Source organism: Pseudorasbora parva, chromosome 13 (genome assembly GCF_024679245.1).
Source record: "Pseudorasbora parva isolate DD20220531a chromosome 13, ASM2467924v1, whole genome shotgun sequence".
NCBI classification, from domain to species: Eukaryota; Metazoa; Chordata; class Actinopteri; order Cypriniformes; family Gobionidae; genus Pseudorasbora; species Pseudorasbora parva.
In genome coordinates, this window is record NC_090184.1 from 33940770 (window position 1) to 33961468 (window position 20699).

General features: G+C 35.8%; 4 protein-coding genes across 6 annotated transcripts; 2 read left to right on the forward strand and 2 right to left on the reverse strand.

Moving 5' to 3' along the window:
* Positions 1 to 1122: 1122 nt before the first annotated feature.
* dimt1l (DIM1 dimethyladenosine transferase 1-like (S. cerevisiae)) lies at positions 1123 to 7207 on the reverse strand. Of its 2 annotated transcripts, XM_067414080.1 has the most exons (12): positions 7014 to 7207; positions 6521 to 6594; positions 6328 to 6414; positions 6171 to 6232; positions 5981 to 6074; positions 5100 to 5149; positions 4691 to 4814; positions 4419 to 4511; positions 4274 to 4338; positions 4115 to 4178; positions 2508 to 2614; positions 1123 to 2404 (listed from the first exon to the last, which is right to left on the reverse strand). In XM_067414080.1, exons 1-12 carry the CDS (start codon positions 7069 to 7071, stop codon positions 2362 to 2364), a joined length of 921 nt encoding a protein of 306 aa, XP_067270181.1. In that variant the 5' UTR covers positions 7072 to 7207; the 3' UTR covers positions 1123 to 2361. The 2 variants fall into 2 exon arrangements, with proteins under 2 accessions (XP_067270181.1, XP_067270182.1); XM_067414081.1 differs by lacking the exon at positions 7014 to 7207 and having other exon boundaries at positions 6336 to 6414; positions 6521 to 6579.
* Positions 7208 to 7237: 30 nt separating this feature from the next.
* pola2 (polymerase (DNA directed), alpha 2) lies at positions 7238 to 13839 on the forward strand. 2 transcript variants are annotated; one of them, XM_067414079.1, is made up of 19 exons: positions 7238 to 7365; positions 7624 to 7719; positions 8024 to 8148; positions 8290 to 8375; positions 8470 to 8527; positions 9277 to 9386; positions 9573 to 9766; positions 10025 to 10113; positions 10250 to 10402; positions 11173 to 11235; positions 11342 to 11396; positions 11477 to 11601; positions 11744 to 11782; positions 11877 to 11950; positions 12064 to 12172; positions 12868 to 12974; positions 13152 to 13208; positions 13338 to 13464; positions 13563 to 13839. In XM_067414079.1, exons 2-19 carry the CDS (start codon positions 7638 to 7640, stop codon positions 13713 to 13715), a joined length of 1806 nt encoding a protein of 601 aa, XP_067270180.1. In that variant the 5' UTR covers positions 7238 to 7365; positions 7624 to 7637; the 3' UTR covers positions 13716 to 13839. The 2 variants fall into 2 exon arrangements, with proteins under 2 accessions (XP_067270180.1, XP_067270179.1); XM_067414078.1 differs by having other exon boundaries at positions 7242 to 7365; positions 7603 to 7719.
* A 334-nt stretch (positions 13840 to 14173) lies between these two features.
* On the reverse strand, positions 14174 to 17428 carry cenph (centromere protein H). The gene is made up of 10 exons (XM_067414082.1): positions 17268 to 17428; positions 16440 to 16553; positions 15755 to 15810; positions 15627 to 15663; positions 15479 to 15547; positions 15336 to 15392; positions 15188 to 15251; positions 15036 to 15087; positions 14653 to 14810; positions 14174 to 14562 (listed from the first exon to the last, which is right to left on the reverse strand). The coding sequence occupies exons 2-10, from the start codon at positions 16547 to 16549 to the stop codon at positions 14476 to 14478; spliced, it is 690 nt and encodes a 229-aa protein (XP_067270183.1). The 5' UTR covers positions 16550 to 16553; positions 17268 to 17428; the 3' UTR covers positions 14174 to 14475.
* Positions 17429 to 17451: 23 nt separating this feature from the next.
* On the forward strand, positions 17452 to 20227 carry kgd4 (alpha-ketoglutarate dehydrogenase subunit 4). The gene is made up of 5 exons (XM_067414087.1): positions 17452 to 17586; positions 18281 to 18366; positions 18735 to 18798; positions 19145 to 19353; positions 19826 to 20227. Exons 2-5 carry the CDS (start codon positions 18316 to 18318, stop codon positions 19841 to 19843), a joined length of 342 nt encoding a protein of 113 aa, XP_067270188.1. The 5' UTR covers positions 17452 to 17586; positions 18281 to 18315; the 3' UTR covers positions 19844 to 20227.
* Positions 20228 to 20699: the final 472 nt, after the last annotated feature.

Here is a 20699-nt window from a genome sequence, read left to right on the forward strand (position 1 = left end):
TTGATTCATGATTCGGATCGTGGGTCTTGAGAGCGGAAATGACATTGGTGCCAATGAAGGCCTGTCTGAGCCATCGGATTTCAACAAAAAAAAATTTTCATTTGTGTTTCGAAGATGAACGGAGGTATTACAGGTGTCGAACGACATTAGGGTGAGTAATTAATGTCAGAATTTCCATTTTTGGGTGAACTAACCCTTTAAACCTTAATCGGTCTCTGGGGTAAATATGACCCCAATCAACTTTTTCTTAGTAAAAAATTCCCTTCATCTCAGTGGAATAAGATTTTTTTTATCGTTTCACACACACACACAACTGGGCTTGATTCAGTTGTTTTAAAGGTATGTAAAAGAAAAATCCAGTATGACCCCACATTGAAAATGAATGGGAAATGAAAATTATTTGGAATATTATATGTGTGTGTGTGTGTGTGTAATTATTTATTTGTCAAAAACAATCAATAAATCCAACATAAATATGAAAATATCCACAAATGCAATGTCCTGATCACACATTCTTGCTTGCGCGCACACACGCGCGCACACACACTAAAATGTGACTAAAATAGAGCATTTTGATAGAAATTGACACAAAATAATTCCAACATAAATCTGAAGTGTCACACAAAAATGAAGGCCTGTCACTAGATCAACCAATGCAATGTGGAATGAAAATGATCACACACACATATGCGTTCACTCTTCACTTCTGTTCATATCTGCTTATTGTTTTGGTTGTATTGGTTGGTTGGTTTTATTTACTTTTTAAAAATATTTTTAATCCATTTGGATTATTGAAATATCTTATTAAAATCAAGTCTTTTTTTTTATTCACAAAATATTCATAACAAAAGCTGTTATGAGCAGTTGGCCACATCCCAAAAATGAATGGACCTCTATGGAGTCTCTGCTGAAACTATATGGTAACTACACTTTCTTTCTAAAACTATAATTTGTATAATTACAATTTTTATTTTTGTACACAATCAATCTATAAATGTAGTGATTACTTTTGGGATTCAAATTAGATCAATCCACCTTTTATGGTTTAAGCTGGGGGGATTTTTCAGCAGGTTATGCTCCGTATCAGAGGGATGGTCCACAGAAGTATGATGCACAAAGGGGCTTTGTTAAAGTCATTTATTTTTATTCATGTTCAACATAATGAGGAGTATGTTTCTCATTTAAAAGTATTGGCCAGCCTGACATAATCAAAAGCTTTGAAAAAAAATTCTGTGAGAACAAATCATAGCAGTAGTGAATTTAAGATTTTACTGTCAACTCGAGTGTTGCTTATACAGCAGCAAAGCAAAAACAACCACACATAATTGTGGCATCAAAGCAATTTTCCCAAGTTCAGATTTTCATCTTTAGCTTTCATCACACACCAAAACAAGAGGATCTGAAACTCTGCTTGACAGAACAATTAAAAAGCAGCTGAGAGCATCTTTGAACAGTTCAAAGTGATTCCGATGAACATACACTACTTAAAAGTCTCACATACGGTGAGCAAAACAAGTTTCTTTTAGATTTGTATGTAGATTTAACACAAAACATGATTTTCCATTGGTTTTATTGAATTTATACAGCTAAACCTTCCGAAGAAACATGCTTTAAATTAATCTGAGAATAGGTCAATAGGTTACATTTACACATTAAAGTTTACATAGTACAGTTGCATTAACTGTAGATAGAATGCTAATAAAGATTGATCAGTATCACTTCGTTAACCATTTAGCTAACATGAACTAACAATGAATAATACTCTTACAGCATTTATTAAATGAAGCGGATGTTCATTGTTATACAAGTTAATGTATTATAAAATAAACATGATAATTATAAATTAAGATTAACCTAAATAAAAATGCTGTAAAAATGCTGCTCATTGTTAGTTGATAACAATTAGTTCATGAAACTAATCTTAACCAAATGGACTTTATTTTGAAGTCTTAGCAATTGTACTGAGCAAGTGTTTTGTGTGTATACTTTTGAGATTGAAAGGGATGAAGACTAATATTCTCTATAACATCAGTTATATGAAAAGTAAACTGGTGTACTCACAACTGCAGAGTACATATAGATGAAAGTGTAAGAAGCCATTAGATATGTCCTCTTCAAAGCCTCTTACCAGTCACCATGCACACAACTAAAGTTTTACCTCAGAAAGAAGTCCGTTAATATTTCACCATTTAGCAAAGGCACATAAGATTCCCAGTCTGAGAGATTAAGTGTCCCACTCCACATCCATTGAAAATAAATGCCATTCATTTCTTCATAAGGATGAAAGCATTAACCAGAATACAGAGAAGACTGTGACATCACTTCCTGTCAACCTAGTAGCAGTTCCCTGTTCCTTAAGTCTTAGGAGAAGTGTATCCCGGCAGAGTTGAAGGCATGAAGAAGCCTACCATAAAATATGGATGCAGAAAAGATGCTTAATGAAACGCCCTTCCAAAAAACACAAATATATAAAAACATTCTTATGAAGTTAAGCATGTCATACTTACACCATGAAATCATCTATATCCATGGAACGTGCCCTCTTTTCATTAAACTTCGACTCTTGAAGGATGCTATCAATTTTCTGAGCAATGCTGAAATCCTGTTGTACTTCCTGCAGTACAATTTGAAAATATATTTTAATATAATTGTGTATCAGGTCAAGTATAATTAAATTGTCTAAAGCCTTGTTCAGGCTGTCAGTCCAAATCTGAGTTTTGTGCATATCCACTGGAATCGAATAATATTTATCAAGTTGAACAGCAAAAGAATAAAAGAAAAAGAAAAAAAATCCCATTTCTGGGAATTAGTTTCATTCAATCGCTCTGGATTTTGCACATGTTTTGATTATGTCACTTCCTTACTCCATGTAAAACATATTAAACGAATCAGACTTGCTGTTGCTGTTGTCGTATATTGTAAGACAACATTGCAAATCCCTCCGTGTTATTTCTGCCATATGCCTACTAACACTACATCTTGATCTTTGTCTTCGAAACCAACTACAATATTCCAGAAAATTAAACAATGCCACAGGATATACCAATTGGATCTGACCGGTTGCGATACACAACGTGTCCTTTAGATCAGATTCCAATCGGATACACAAATATTTGGACGCAGTCAAAAGTCCCATTTCCACTGCAGGAACTTTTTCCCAGGAACTATGGACATTGGGGTTGTACTCAATGCGTTTCAACCATAGACTGTATAAAAATATGGACGTAGTGTCCGTGACGTCACCCATAGGTTTCCTATAAGCTGTCCTGAAGCTTAAAGTAGGGGCGAGCTGGGCATTGCCATCTTGCGAGCGAGTCATCGCGTGTCACTCCCGGATAACAGAAAATGGGCAAGGGGCTTAGGTGACGCAATGACTATAGACAACGGATAAATGGCTATCCACCTGTCACTCAAAGTAACTATGCCCTTAATTATGCAGAACTTTAAGGCTTTATAAAACGTAAACAAATGAGTTATAAAAAAATTCCCCCCCCTCACAGTTGTCATGAAGGTCAAAATTAGCCGTATAGGCCAAAACCACAATTTGTACCAGGCTGTAAACATGTTTTTTTCTGCTGTAAAGTCGGGAATTTTAACATGGGGCTCAATCAGATTTTGCTTCCTTCCGGAGCCTGTCCCTAGTGGCCAGTCGAAAGAATTGCAGTTTACATTACTTCCGAATTGGCTTCAAGAGAGATCGCGAGAGGTTGCCACTTGGTTTCAACCACAGGAACTGGGGTTCCTATATGAAGTTCCGGGTAAAAATTCCCCCCTCAAAACAGCTCTGCTCACGAGGTAGTACTTTTTCAAAGTTCAGGAACTTTCGGGGGTGGGACCTGTGCACTGAACATGCTGATAGGTTGAGCTTGCGTTACATTGTATTTTAAACCTATAAGTCTTTTCTGTGCGTGCAGTAAGAGTTGTTTGCTATTCAAATCAACAATGTAGTTTAAAGAATATGACCAATGGACCGAAGACGAGGTTCCGGCTTATTTGCAGACGAAATCCATTGGGCTCTGGATAGTAGCGTGCGGTCCTACATCCCCATACTAATCTTTGCTGTACTTTATATCATGATTGTTGTGGAAAAAGGGCTAAAATAAAGCAGACTCACTATGTTGTGCACAGAACAGTGGATTCTGTAGTTCTTCTCCAATAATTGCTCGACCGCAGCAGACCTGCGTTGAAAAAAAAAAAATTTCAATCCCAGGCCAGATTGTTGAATTTATTTCTACTTTACTGATCACTCAACAAAAACACCAAGACGTCTTACTTGAAAGCAGCACTGAGCGTTTTGTTCTTTCTGACAAATGCAATTCTGACAAGACCATCCCATTCCTTTAAATGAGGGGGGAAAAAAATTGTTATATTATTTCCAATAACTGCACAGAGTGTACACTTTAATTAAGGACACTTACCTGAAAGTTGACAGGCGGCGGAGGATTTTTGGGCTCTATCCTCACCACGCTGGACTCTACTTTTGGAGGTGGTCTGAAATTGTTCTTTCCCACCTTCATAAAAATAACATTTCGGTATCTGTGTCAAACTATGCATTCCACACAAACTTGAGGATTTATCCATTCCTATGCCACAGTCATTACTTTTTTCCCCACATTATTTTGGTATGATTAAGAACAGTAAATAAATCAATACAGACACCAATAGCAATCAATTAATAGACTTTCCAAACCTTCATGAGATGGTCCACGCGGGCTAGGAGCTGTGTGTTGATGGAAAGCCTGCAGTATAGCTTGTCTCCTGGTTTAGCCACCAACCGCATGGCAAATTCCCTTTGAAACATCAGCACGGCACACCTACAAATAAACAGTATCAAACCATGACGGTTTGCGTCATAAACATACTGATTAACTCATCTGCCTCTAATAATGTTTTCACTATTTATGTTCCATTATAGAGCAGTGGGTTTTACTGGTTAAGGTAAAGTCATAGAGTACAAGGGGGAGAAGACAAGCCACTCGCACAAATATATAAATGCTCTGATAGCATTAGCAATTCAAGTTCCATCGTTTGTTTACTCTGTACTGCACTCACATCACATTTAATGAATCGGCCTAAAAAATAGATATTTTTTAACTTACCTAAAAAATGGCCTGTGGAGTAACAGCTTGAACACGAAAGGCGATGATATCTAAAGGGGAAGGGGTAAAATCTCAGTGTGAATACCTGTGATTTAGTAACAGTTTACAGTAAGGTTCAATTTGGTAACATTAGTTAAAGATACACTATGCAACTTCTTTGTTCAAAATTTAAATAACGAGTCTAGACGCACCCTAGCGGCAGCAAATCTAATCTCGGCTAGCAACTCTCAATACCCTTCTGAGCTGTAAACACCAAACTCTGGGCGGGCCAATCACATCGTGTCTAGAGTCGGTGGGCGGGGCTTAACATAACGACGGCCGAGTTGCGTTTGCGTGCTTCTAGTAAACACAGAAACTGGCGAACGGCGGTCTTTCGAATCAGCTTTGACCGTGACTCCGGAAGACTTGGAGTTAAGCTTTTCTCTGAGAAAAGAAAGGCAATGAAGTCATTCTTAAGAAGGGAAGATGTGTTCTGAGTTTTGCCGACCGGATACGGTGAAAGTTTAAACTAGCTCTGGTCGGTTGTAGCGCTATCCAATTGCGTGCACGACATGCAGAAGGAGTTTGAAAGACAACCGTTTATCCCGCCCCTCGGAGTGAGCCCTGTCAATGGTGAGTTTCCAGACCAAACATCTTGATGTGGGTCTGGCTTGTCAGGCTAGTAGTTCTATACCAAAATGTATTTTCGATGCTTCAAAAGATTCAAATTACCCAACTGATGACACATATGGACTACTTTTAAAAAAAAAAGTGTTGCTCATTGTTTATTAATGCCAGTCCATGCATAAACTAAAGTTAACTAATGGGATCTTCATGTAAAGTGTTCCCAGTGACTCAAGAGAGAGCTAAAGCAACCAAAAAATAAATCTCTGAATTAATACCTGATAAGGCAAGTTAGCCACACACACATCAAAAAAGGGGAGCTCCGTCTTTAGGACATCTCCTATGAGGATCTGAAGCTTGTTCTGCATTGGACTGTTCAAGAAAACAGATTGTTCAATCAAAGAGATGCTGACGTTGTTGCTGGGTTTTTAACAATAGTAGCAATGAATGCGTATGAAAAACATTTACGTGCACTGGACTCTTTTCTGAAGTTCAGCAACAAGCCTGGTGTCCAACTCACATGCAACCACCTTTGAATTACAGTAAATTGATTAAGTTTTGCTTGGGGGAACAAAATATATATTAAAATTTAACTAGCAATAAACAATCAGTGTAGCTTATTTACTTTCTTGCCTTTCTCCAGGAGTTTGACAGTCATGTTACCAGTTCCAGGACCAACTTCCAAAATCACATCTGTTGGCCGTAGTGCTGCCTGAAAAGATAGTAGTGTATTTTACAAATATGCTGATTATTGTGGTAACACATTCAGAAAAGGAAAATGACATTTACAAGAAAAAGTCACAATCCACATTACTGACCTTTTCTATGATGGCGTTGACAACCAAAGGGTTTTTTAAAATATGCTGACCAATACCAGTATTGAACATAATTCCTGAAACACATCGAGACATGGATTTTTAAATGTATTTATGGGAGGACTGTCAAAAAAGAAGAAGAAATTGTTTGTTTTGTTTAATGTTTGAAATTGTTACTGTTCATATATTATATATATATATATATATAAACACTGGTGGGTTTCATATCAAATGTAAAAGGTATATATTACGTGTTACAGTGATGAGACTGGATGAAAATCCGTTTAACAAAAACAATGTCACAATGTTCCGTGTTCAAAAAAATAGGCTTCGTTTCTAGTATGTGAGTTGGACGTGCTGTTGACAGGTTTCTAAAGGTTCTCCCTTAATCCAAATTAAATTCATAGCAGGTTTAACTTTCACAACATATCTATAAGTACAGGCTTTATTAAATCGTCTAACAACAAGCAGTGCAAAACATCACAACGAACCCTACCTTGACTCTTCACCTCCTGGTGTTTTCGAGTTTTTTTCTCGGCTTTAACCTTGGGCATTTTGATAAGTAACGGCTGAGATTCCAAAGAATGAAATTGACTGTACAAATTTTAGTTTAGATTTACGGTATCATAAACACGTGTAGCACCAACAGGCTTTGCTTTCTCTCAGCAGCTGATCTGCTAGAATTCAGTTGTACAGCCTCAAGCTCCCCCTGGCGTCCTGGAGGGCGCGGGGAGAAACCGGAAGTGACCTTTCAGTTCTGTTTTGCTGGTACTTTTTCGCGGCAATCCGAACGTGAGGCAAAAGCTGATGAGGAATATGACAGCTGATTTTTGACGATAATATAGAAGGTAACCTTTCATATTATTGTATTGTCTGTGTTAACGATTTTTTTCTAATTTCGAGCTCTATCTTGAACTGAATAAAAGGGTATTTAGAAAGAAAAATAGTTTACGTTGTTATGTTCAGCGTCAGTTCAGTGTTTTATTAGTGAGGTTTTTTTTCACTGTTAAAATTAAAGTTATGCTTGATGATGGAATGTGTGAATCGGAACGTCTACCTCTTCTTGAGTGCGTTTCTATTTACAGATTTTTATATTTGAACATCAGTGAACACATCGACAATGGCATCAGTCAGTGCAGAGGACATCAAATCTGACCTGGACACTTTCAACATAGCCTTCAACAATGACACTGTGGACAAAAGTAAACATCAATTTTCCTATTTATAGGTTTTATATATAGAAAGTAAAACATTGCTTGCCTTACTGTGAAAATATAAATTGTGTGTGTGTGTATATATATATATATATATATATATATATATATATATATATATATATATATATACCGGTATATATATATATATATATATATATATATATATATATATATATATATATATATATATATATATATATATATATATATATACATACATACATATACACACACACACACACACACACACCTTACAATGGTCATATGCTGTAATAATTGTCTCTTGTAGTGTTGGAGCAGTGTTTGTGTCACAGGCTGAAGGGTGATGAGATTGTATTCGAGTGGGTTGCTTTCAGCACCTCTAAAGACCAGCTGCCACTCACTCTTGAAAATCTGGATCAGTTTGAACATGAGGTTTGTACAAGGCTATTATAAACACATACTACTGGATGTCAACTGCAGCACAGATATTCTGTAATATTCAGATATCAATAAATAAGATAGGCTACTATGTTTTCCCTGCTTGATTTACATAATGCTGATGTATCCTTACAGATACTCAACAAGAAGAAAAAGTCAAAAGGCTCATCAAAGGGAAACCAGTTTAACAAGACTAGAGACATAAACTCTATCCAGGAACTGTATCCTTTTCACTCAAATCATCACTAGGTTTAATTTGACATAATTTACTTTTGGCCCTAAATGTTCAGAGTGGTCTTCTTAATAGTCTCACAGAATCCGAGCAGAAGAGGAAGAGGAGAACATGTTGGATTCCTATTCAACACCTGCCAAGGTGAGAAAAATAGGAAACGGATTAATGGGGGAGATGTACTGGTCAATTTATTTCTGTGATGCAAAGCTGAATTTTAATCAGCAATTACTCCAGTCTGCACTATCACATGATCCCTCTGAAATCATTCTAATATGTTGATTTGATACTTGGTTATTATCAATGTTAGCGCATTTTTAGGGTTAAAAAAAAGCAGCATTGTTCAATCACTGTAGAAGTGTTTTCTGAAAATATAAATCTTTATTTTCGCTTTTTATCAATTTAACACATCCTTGCTGGATACAGGTATTAATTTATTTTAAAAAGTAAGAAAAAAAAGCGCTATCCAATTGTGGGTGATGTGGGTCTGGCTTGTCAGACTATATTGTTACATAAGATTTCTATTTTAAATAAATGCTGTTGTTCTTTTTTTATTTTTACTTTAAATTCATCAATGAAATCTGAAAAAAGTCACAGGTTAAAAACACAAGTGTTTAGCAGCACAACCATTTCTAACATTGAGGATAAATCAGCATATTAGAATGATTTCTGATTGATCATGTGACACTGAAGACTGGAGTAATGATGCTGAAAATTGAAAGTATACATTTTTTTTTTTTTAGCTCAGCTCTTAAATTAAATCTCATTTTTGCCAACTTCTAATTGAACTGCTGATTTGCAATATATTGAAATGTACTTTCTTTTTAATTGGAATGTAATAAAGCACAAATGTATTATAATGTATTATTGTCTTCATCTGCATGTTACCGTAGGGCTCTCAGAAGCGAGCGTTGACCACCCCAGAACATCCTCAGTCCAAGAGAGGTGTGGCCCGACTCGCCAGTCCCAGTCTAATGCTGTCACCTGCCAGCTTCTCACCAAGGTAACCAATTCACCAAACTTTTATCTAGATAGCTTGAAATAAGTTCTTCATAAATTTGATCTCCCAGTAAGGATCCTAAAGACAACATGGACCAATTACCATGGCAAACTGAATCTGATGTCTTTTTTCTCCAAGATGACATAATACATTTAATCTAATATAAAGTTGTTCTATATGTTTGTGTAGTGCAACACCTTCTCAGAAATATGGCATGCGTGGAGGACGAGGAGAGGTGGTTTCTTCTTTTGGGACAGTGCAGGGTCCTCGCTGGATGGGTAAAGGACAGACCGGTGTTAGGGTGGAGATGCTGGAAGGAGGAGACAATTCACTCATCAGCAGCTACAAGTACATGTTCCAGAGACTCAGAGACGTGCGGGATGGTGAGTCTGTGTTCTCATTGCTGCCGTCAATCAAACCTTCATACAAAATTTTGCTTTTTCCAAGATATGCATTGTCATGATTATATGATTGTTTTACATGACATTTGATGAAACACTTCAAGGTACATGGCAGGAAGTAAAATTAGTTTGTTCTTTTTTTTTGCATGACATAGTCTGTATGTATCATCCAATATACATACAATTTGTGTCTCCTTATATATTCTTACCATTTATTTCTGTTCTCTGTCCTACCTGTAGTTCTGACCGAAAAGATTGAAGAGCTCGGAGAGGAATTGCGAAGTCATTTTAACATTGAGGAATTCTCTCCAGTTTCATTACCTGTTCAGGTACAAGCACAGATATCATCATTATGGCTCAATATTCATTTATAAGTGATAAAAATAGAACAAACTTTTGGCTGGTGTACAAAAGTTAATTTGAGTCGTATGTATTTAATGATTTCACTTTCTTTCTGTCCTACAGGATAGCATCACAGTATTGGGGCAGGTGTGTTGTGACAGTAACGGGAAGCTCAATGCCCAGTCTGTGCTGCTGGAGGCTGGACAGGAGCAGGGAGGCAGACAGGTGCCTGTGGATCTGTCAGAGCTCAAAGAGTTCTCACTCTTCCCTGGACAGGTGATATACACACCTACTATTTCATGCACATACTGCTTTTTCCTTTTTCTTTAGTCTTTGTCTTTAATAAATTGCTAAGGAATGTTATATTTAGGAGTGTAACGATTCATCTACTACATCAATGTATTGATTTATATTCCTATGATCCGACTACATTGATCTGTGCTCGGCAAGTTGGCCTTCCGGATGACATATATCGATCTAAGATCATTTTAAAAGATAATCAATCGATTGTATCGATAATAGGAAATAACGCATTTGATTTAAAGGGTTAGTTCAACCAAAAATTAAATTTATGTCATTAATGACTCACCCTAACGTCGTTCCACACCCATAAGACCTCCGCTCATCTTCGGAGCACAGTTTAAGATATTTTATATTTAGTCCGACAGCGTATCTAAGTGTAGGCACACTATACTGTCCATGTCCAGAAAGGAAATAAAAACATCAAAATAGTCCATATGTGACATCAGTTAGTTAATTAGAATCTCTTGAAGCATCGAAAATACATTTTGGTCCAAAACTAGCAAAACTAGCAAAATCTTCGACTTTATTCAGCATGGTCTTCTCTCCCGCGTTTGTTTTCGTACCTCAAATAAAGATTCAAACGGTCATGAATCAGTGTATTGATTCATGATCCGGATCGCCAATGTCATTCTGAAAAAGAATCTAAGGGTTACTGATTAGTTTTTGTAGGTAAATTCAGTAATTTGTGAATGAATAGTGATGTTTGGCATAAGGTTTTGTTTTTTTTTGGTTTTTTTTTGTAGGTTGTTGTCATGGATGGTATGAACACCTCTGGGGAGAAGTTTGTAGCCACCAATTTATATGAGGTAACTCTCACTTATACCCTTTTTAGTTTGGACTTGTTTAGGTTAAGTTTAACATTTCTTGAATTATACCTACTCATATTTATTCAGTGATTTGTTTGTCCACTAGGGTATTCCCCTGCCTTTTTACTGCCCTTCTGAAGTGAAACAAGAAACGGATGAAGGTAAGATTGGTGAAAATGTATCAAGAACATCTGAGATCATGGCACACATTAAATCAATCCTTCATAACACCATTTTTTAGTGTCTGAGCCTGTGATGGTTGTGATGGCTTGTGGACCGTACACCCCCTCTGAAAGTCTGACCTATGACCCTCTGATTGACCTCATTACTATCATCAATAAAGATCGTCCTGATGTATGCATTCTGGTAGGTACAGCTTCCAACGATTAGATTGTTGTAATAAAACCTCTTTTATCTCACAGTATGGCTGCTTTTCTGGACATTTAAACAATATATATTTGAATCTGTGACATTTTCACTAGTAATTAACAGTTTATTTCTCTCATAGTTTGGGCCATTTGTTGATTCCAAACATGAGCAGATTGAGGTAAACCAGATTTTGTATGCGTTTGAAGTTCCTATATTACATATTTTTCGTCATGGCCACAAATTTAAGCCCTTGAATTTCAATTTTTTCACAGAAAAACCAGGTAACAGAAACATTTGAATCCATCTTTAAAAGATGTGTGGACAGCATAGTGGAAGGAACCAAAGGGTGTGTTTTTCTTTCTTTCTTTCCTTTTTTTCTTTCTTTCTTTCTTTCTTACAGCTTCACATTGCTCACCAATGTATAATTGTGTTTTTAACACTTGCATTCCTGTACTATAGTTCAGGATGCAGGTTGGTGTTTGTGCCATCTCAGAGGGATGTCCATCATCATTACATCTATCCTCAGCCACCCTTCAACCTGACCAACCTCAGCAAAGATGATACAGCGGTGAGATGATTAGTTAAATTCTCTGTTCATTTGAATGTAATTGGCAACCTTTTTTATTCTGAAGTACTGGTGATTAATATTTTATCTATTAATATGATTCATACTTAAAAGGATAGTTCAACCAACAAATGAATTAATGGATGAATTAATGTCTTCTAAAGTGCTTGATGGGTGTGTGTAAGAAAAATACTAATGTGTATTTCCAACAGTAAGTAATGAGGAAGCACAGAGGAACGCATCTTCTCACATAAACTTAAACGATGCACTTAAATCACACGTCACAATATTCCTCTCATGAACCCTCATATGACGGTAGACCTTTATAGTTAATAAAAATAGTTATTTTTACACACCTATCGTTACGCTTCAGAAAACATTGACCCATCCTGTGGATTAGCGTCACGACTCGTGTTCGCTTTGAGTGGTTTCTCAAGCGTCAACCGAGCAGCAGCCATTCACTTGCATTGTACAGATTCTGAAATTATTTTCCTATAAATCTGTTTGTTTTCATGTACCATACATCAGGCATGGCATAAAAGAGAATTTTCATTTTGGGTTGAATTATTCCTTTTTTCCATTAGAAACACATGGTTTTATTCCATTATATTTTATTATTCTTACATTATCTTAAGCTGAATTAATTAAACCGTTTCTATTACTGCTCTTGTCATCCAATATTACTTTTCCACCCTTAGCGAGTGACCTTAGCAAGTGACCCCTGCACACTCCTCATTGGTAATGTGACTTTTGGCCTGACATCTACAGACATTGTGTTTCATATGGGAGCTGAAGAGATCAGCAGGTAATACCACTGAACCAACTGGTAATTACAGCATGAAAACCTACACTTCTACTACTACTTTAGGAACGAGTAAATTAACTTTTGTATAAAATGTACTGTTTTCTGATTCATTCATTGAATTTAAAAATAAAGTCTTAAGTGTACACAAGCTGATGTGTCATTACCTTTTTTTTGCAGTGGCACTGGCACAGAGCGTTTCTCACGGATCATGAAACACATGTTGACCCAGAGGAGGTTTGTAGAACATTCCTCATCTTAAATAAAATGACCTCGGGCTTGAGTAGCAGTAAAACGTTGTTTGAAATGTTATTCTTCTCTGCTGCTCCTGTAATACACAGTTATAAATCTTAATTGTTCTTGTAGCTACTATCCTCTCTATCCTCCTGCGGAGGAAGTTAACATGGATTATGAGAAGTTTCAACAATTCAGCCAAATGAACCTCACACCTGACATTCTTATCGTTCCTTCTGAACTTCGGTATTTCATCAAGGTAAATAAATCACATTTCAAAAAAAGTGTTATTTATATATCACGTCAACAATTTTTAATTTCTATTCTGACCGGAACAAATTTGCTGTTATTTCCCAGGATGTGATTGGCTGTGTATGTGTCAATCCTGGCCGTCTCACTAAAGGACAGGTGGGAGGGACTTACGGACGGTTACTCATTCAGGCCAACCCTGTGCTAGTGGATGGAAAGAGAGTGAGCCCTTGTATAGCAGGACAGGTGGTGAAAATATGATGCTATACTTTTTCTACTGCCTAAAATTTATTAAATCATGTCTGTATTTTTTATGTCTGTATTAAATCTTTTCACTTAATGTAGCTGGAAAATAAAATGCTTTGTAAAAGGCTGTTTTGTTTAGTTGATGTCTAGTTTATTTTGTTGTTGTTGTTGTTTTTTTAACTATATGAAATAATAAAAGTCAAACATAATCAAAACTGATCTTGCACATTATATATTGTGTATTATGTATCAGTGCATGTTATTCCAAAAAACATATCTGTAATATATGAATGAAAATGTAAACACTTACTATTCCTCTTTTCCATTCAGCTGATGTTACAGCAGATCGCACAGGCTATTGAATAATATTAACCATAAGCTAACTAGCCATTAAGGCTTCCTGGTCTGCATTCTGGTATGCGACAACCATTTTTCACTCCATTTATGACAATACAAAAGTTAAACAGGTTGTGAACATGGTTTCATGTTACTTTTATTTAAATTCAGTTTGAACTTCATTTTAAAAAGGTCATTTCATCTGTAAATGGAGTTAATTTAATCTAATAATATCCCATTTCAAGGTGTTTCTAAAATATTCTCTACAGTTTATATATAAAACGAGCTGTTATGAAAAGCTTAAATATACATTTTGCCTGTTTCAGCGAAATATCCTTGACATAAATGTACAAGAATCCATTAAACTGTACATGGTAACAGTGAGCGCATTTACAGGTGAGCTATATACATTAATCTGAACTGTTCAGATGAGTCCTTTTTAGTTAGGTATGTTCTCTAGTCCCATCGCAATGTCTCTTAATTTAGGATCATCTCTCCAGTTGACTTTACTGGCCAGTATAATTCCCTGAAAAACAAGCAAGATTGTTTATAAAAGAGGTTCAAATGCATAATGAGCCAAAAAAACAAGTGACGAGGACACAAGCAAGCCACATACCCGGAGCACATTTTGTAAAATGGTGGTGACTTTCTGGTATTTCTGTAGAACCGCTTCAGCTCTTTCCTTGGTTCTCTGCTGAACCTCTCCCTGATTTTCCTTCACCCGTTTCAAGTCATTTATCTCCAGCATTTTTTTCTTAATTCGTCCTTTTAAGTCTAGGAAAACATGAATGAGATATGGTTGTTTTCTACTAACCTGCTTACTGAAAATGTGAGCGTAGCTTTTTTTCTTTAATTTTTAAAAACAGTTTGACCCATCAGATGTTGCATCTCATCAAAATACATTATACCATTAAACAAGCTTTAAAGCTTTCATTTTTAAAATCAGCTGAAAATACTGTGCATTAAAAGTCTATAATTCATCTAGACCTTAGCACATACCAAGTCTTTCCTTTTGAACATCTGTGATCTGGTCCTGAAGCTCTCGTGTTTCCTGGAAAAAAATAATCGACAATTAAATATTCTATGGCCATAACACCGTTTAGAAAGGGAATTATTCATAAATATGAGAATTAATGTTTCTAAAAACATACTTTTAAAATTTTCATGGTCTTTTCACAGAGCTCAGTGTTCTGCTTGGTCAGTTCCTTTAGTGGCCTGTGTGATGAAAGATTGGATTACTGTTAGGACATCTGGATCTGAATGTGCTCATTCGATTTATTTAAATTAAGATTCACTCACTCTGCATCTGCATCATTCTGAATCATCTTATCAATGATGGCATTCCAAATCTGCATTCTAGAAAACACACAAAAACATTTTAACATGGACGCAATCAGATTGATTGTATTGGGGGGGAAAGTTTGACACCACCTAATATTTACCTGTTTAATACCAGTGTTTTGTTGAAGTATGAGAATCTTGCCTGCTCTATTGCACTTTCATACTTGGATCTACAGATTGGTGGAGATGAATGTAAGGTTATTTTATAACAGTATACACATACAGGATTAGTTATAAATCCGCACTTACTGATCTGCCTCAGCTTCACATGTCTCTTTGTGTTTTCCTAAGAATTAAACACAATTAGCATTAGGTCAATTACTAGTGGTTAATATTTACATAAGTGTTTTGCTTATTCACATATAATTGAAGCTTACCCATGTTGACTTTAACATTCATTTCAAAACACTGATTTTCCATTATTTCTTTCATTCTTGAAAAAAAAGACACAAGAAACTAATTGAGCATAGTTACACTGTTATCTATTACATAATGTACTTCAGGGCTGTAACTATATGTTGTTAATATTGTTTTCCATTACGTACCACTGTTGTTTATTGCCACAACTTCACAGACCATTTAAAAAGTTACATTTTTAAGCTGGTCTGCCAGAGCAGTCTAACAGTGCTCGACAATGATGGCCAGTCAGACCAGGGAAGGTGATGCAGAGAATATTTACTGAAGATGATTGTCAATTCCAATGCAACACTTTTTTTTTTTACAGTTAAACTATTAATGTGTGTTAAGATATACATAGCTAAACATTTAATATTGGATGTTTAAATATTATTATAAGTCTACCATAATGATTCAGGGTAAGACAAAAACACGATAGAAAATGGATTTATGTCGTACATTCTCGTTACGTAAATTTTATTTTTATTATTTAAGTTATGGATAGCAGCTTTAATTAATTTAAAATAAAAACATTTTAGACACTGGATTTCTGTACATAATACATAGTAAACAACAGTTGTAGTTGTATACTGTTAATTTGTACTGTACATTTGTAACGATAACAACAAACCATACAAATAAAACAAAGAAAGAATGGAAAATCACTTTAGCAAATGTGTGGGTGTCACTCCATCAGAAGCTGATGGATCAGGCAGGCTGTTTATTTCAGCAGGGTCAGACTCTGAAGAGGGTCCATCATGGCCACTGGAACTCATCGTTCTATGTGCAAAAATGTTTTAGTTATTAATCCCATTCAGATATCTGATGAAGGTTGCAAAAACCTCAGATATAAAACGTTTACATTTTATTTTGTTAACAGACGCAGTAATTTCTGAAAAACAGATTTGTGATATAATAGATTCATGATTAGTTTCAATGATACATGCCAAATGGGATTTGATTAGGTCCAATGTTCCCACATCTTACAATCAATGACTTTCTAGTAATGAATTTAGTAGGATGAGCTTAGGGTAAGGGTACAGTGAATTTTGTGCGTTTTTTCTGAAGTGATGCATTATTGATGTGAGATATCAAAGCTCATGAATTAGACTAATTCGCATGTGAGAATGAATTAACATACTGTTTCAAGTTAATGCAAATAATTGTGACATATTCACAATTTATAATAATTAATATTTGTTGCACTTTGAGATTCTTCGGAATGAAAAGTGCATTATAAATAAAATCTATTATATTCGCTGCTACATACTCGAACATAAAGATTGCAGTTACTTCTGAATAATTAATGCGATAGTTCAGCATTAACTGCCTTTATGGTAGACCTTACATGCCCTCGTCTCGTCTGGTTGCGTGTAAACAATTTTTCGAATATTTTCACTGAACCATTTAAGCTGGTTCGCAAAATTGGTGGACAAGGATTTAAAACAATTACACTCACAAAGTGAGCAAATGTGAACAACTCGTCTCACTTACTGTCGCTTCTGGTTTTTGCTCTTGGTGTTTTGTTTACTAATATTACTTTTTTGTTAAAAGATTCCAAGCTGCGCAACAACGATCCCGTCCGTATCCGAAACTACCGCCAGGAAGTCGTCGAGACGTCACGTGACAGTCATGTGACTAGGTGATCCACGAAACCCCGCCCACTTGCATCAAACTAAGCATGAGCAGCCAGAAATAAAGGATTGGCCGTTAAAGGCCGCTGTCATCACGGTGTGTATTGTGTTTCGGAGGTCAACATGGAAAAATAAGGTTATATGCTCTACTACTAGCACTACTGGATATCGTATTGATGGTAAGAATGTATGTTTGTTGTGCTTATTATGAAGCGTGGCTCTATAGAATTTAAATGTTACGCTATTTTTTAGGCATAAGTTAACTGCTTGTAATGGATATTAGCAGGATGAGCTAGGGTAAGGGTACAGTGAATTAATAATTTTGCGTTTTTTCTGCAGTAATGTATTATTGTGCGATATCAAAGCTCATGAATTAGATGGATTCGCATGTATATGTGAATGACACTGTTTCAAGTTCATTCATTATGATTTACTGATGCAGCTAATGTGACAGCTTCTCTGATACACACTCGATCATAACGATAGTATTTTACTTCTGGATAACTTAATTAATGCGATATTTGAATTGTCTTCCATGATAGTCCTTACATGCTCTCGTCTGGTTGCCAAATGCAAACTCTTCATTTGTGTCGAATCTTTTCAGTGAATCATTAAAGCCGTTGCGCAAAATTGGTTTGAAATGACTGTTATTAATACTATTATTGTTATTGTTTTATCGTTAATCGTGCCAAACGGTCACCTGTAGTAAAACTGCTACAATGATTTTTGAACCAGTTGATACGAACGGTTCCAAAGAACGAATGCGGGAAAATATATTCTCATCACTATTTGTTTGCCGCGTTTGTCCTTAAATTTATGATACAACAGTGCCCTCTTCTGGTTAATAATGTATTAGCTTTGTGGTCTTGTCAGTGTGTTTGAACCGGAAGCAGTGATCGGATGTCGTCATGGGAAGCAAAGTGAGTGGCAAGATGGCAGCTGCCAGTCGGGTCGTGCAGGTAAACACTTGCTTCAGCCTGTATACCGATCATTTTGCTGTGACATCTTGCTCCTTTGAGCTCATTGTTGAAGCGATGATCTCTTATCTGCATAGTATTGAGTAATTTTGATCTTGAGTGTTTTTACCTCACCGATATGCATTGATTCCCCTGGTTTGACAGATGCCCTTGTGGACAGCCGAAGTTTCCTCTCTGTTTATTGCTTTATTTCACTCCTGTAAAGCACAATATCATCGCATCCAAACGTTAAAGCATTATGTGCAGTAAATGCAATCCCTGTATGTTTATAAGTGTCTATGGTTGTAGAAAAGTCACTTATGCTAAACATTTTTATTTTTTTCTCATTACATTTAACTATTCCTTTGCAGGCTGTGCGACCTCATGCACCTTTAATTAAATTTCCTGATCGAAATGGTGTCCCTAGGCCAAATGGTCAGTAGTAACCTCATTGCTTTATTTCTTCCATAACCATTACATGTAATGTAATGCCTGTTATTATGTGAAATATATTATGTGAAGTTTTTATTTGTGTAATGTATTAAAAGTTCTCCAAACTGCTCCTTGTAATAGATGTAGTAAATTTATCATGCCAAACATTCGTTTTTCCCCCTAGTTTCCATTGTGGTATATGTTTAGCCTACTTTCATTGATTTAGTTTGTCATGGTAGCAAACTTAAAATCTTGCTCTACTAGTTTGTTGGTAACGTGTGTGTGTGTGTGTGTGTGTGTGTGTGTGTGTGTGTGTGTGTGTGTGTGTGTGTGTGTACTGTGTTTTCAGTACAAGAGGCACTGAAGGTGCTTACAGCCAGTCTCCCACAGATCTCGCCATCCGCACCGCCACCTGCAACGTCAATATCACCTCCACCCAGACCACCGGGACCCGTCAGCCGACTGCCGGGCACCCCCGACAGCATCTCTGTAGTTAAAGATCTCCCTCAGAGATACCGCAGAAGAACCCTTGCGTTCGATGAAATGGACTACATCCAGGTTAGTGTTCTTTTGTTTGCACATCCCAATCAGAATCAGTATACTTGCATTTTGAGAGAATATGAAGAACGCATTTCATTTCAGTTTTAACAATCGGTAACTCTTTGCTTAAAGCCTTTCTGTATAATTGCATTATAAAGGTTTTCATAATGTACAATATAATTCATTATAATATTACAGACTCGTTACATCTGAAATTGGTTGTTTGCTGTGTTTTAATACATTGTTTTCTAAAAGGTGTATTATAACTGGTTAGAATTATTCATGAGATTACACAATGCATATAATAAGGTCCATTGCAAGCCATAATCAATGTATTAAAAATGTGTTATACATAAAGGCTTTAAGTAAAGTGTTACCTAACAAACTTCTATATCTGCACTTAAATATAAACGCTTTTATAAATGTTGTAATGGTTTTTAGACCAGAATATAGACAAACCTCTGACCATAGCTTGTTTTCTCTTTTGCAGCGAGGCGGACCAGAGTGATGTGCCTGTTCCAGTTTATTCAGAAATCTGTTATCTGACAGTTTTTCTTAGTGTAAGAGGAGTTCATAATGCCATCTAAATAAATTATAGTTATATTGTACATACAGATTATCATTTGACAGTTATAAAGCCTACATTTGGATGTACAGGTGCTCTGTATTTACATTAAAATGCAAAACTCTTTGCTTTCCTTCCATCTGTTGTATTGGCCACTCTGGCCAGAACCTCTTCTGACCATCATGAACAAAGTCAAGGAATTTCCTCTTCATTATATATTCTGGATTCAGAGAGAGCATTGAGTGAATATTCTACAGGTCTCTGAACAAAATGGATCACTACGAGTATTGCAAATCTGAACGATTAAAATATTTACACATTTTTGAACGTTTGTTTTCAGTTCTTTTCTTACTTTATCTAATCATAACCACCACCTCACCATATTTTACTTAATTGAGTAGGATGTAAATAACCACAGTAAATGGCCAAGTTTGTTTCCAGAGCTTTTATTTCTGGAGCTTCTTACACCAAGTAATAAAGTACAACAAAAATACAAAATAATGAAAAACCAACCAAAAAGCAATACAATTATATGTACATATTTTATAAACAATAGAGATATCTGAATAATTCTGTAATTAAATGTTATGATTGTCTGTATATATGGATATACATTTATAGGATTTGTTGGTTTTATTCACAAGGTTTACCTTTGTCCTCCCCTCCATGGTTGAATGTGAAAACCTATTTAATCATTCTTTTAAATTTCTAAATTAAATACATAACACACACATCCACTTTACCAAATTTTTCTTAATATTTTGAAGATGTAAAAGTTTACTTCTATAGGTCAAAACAA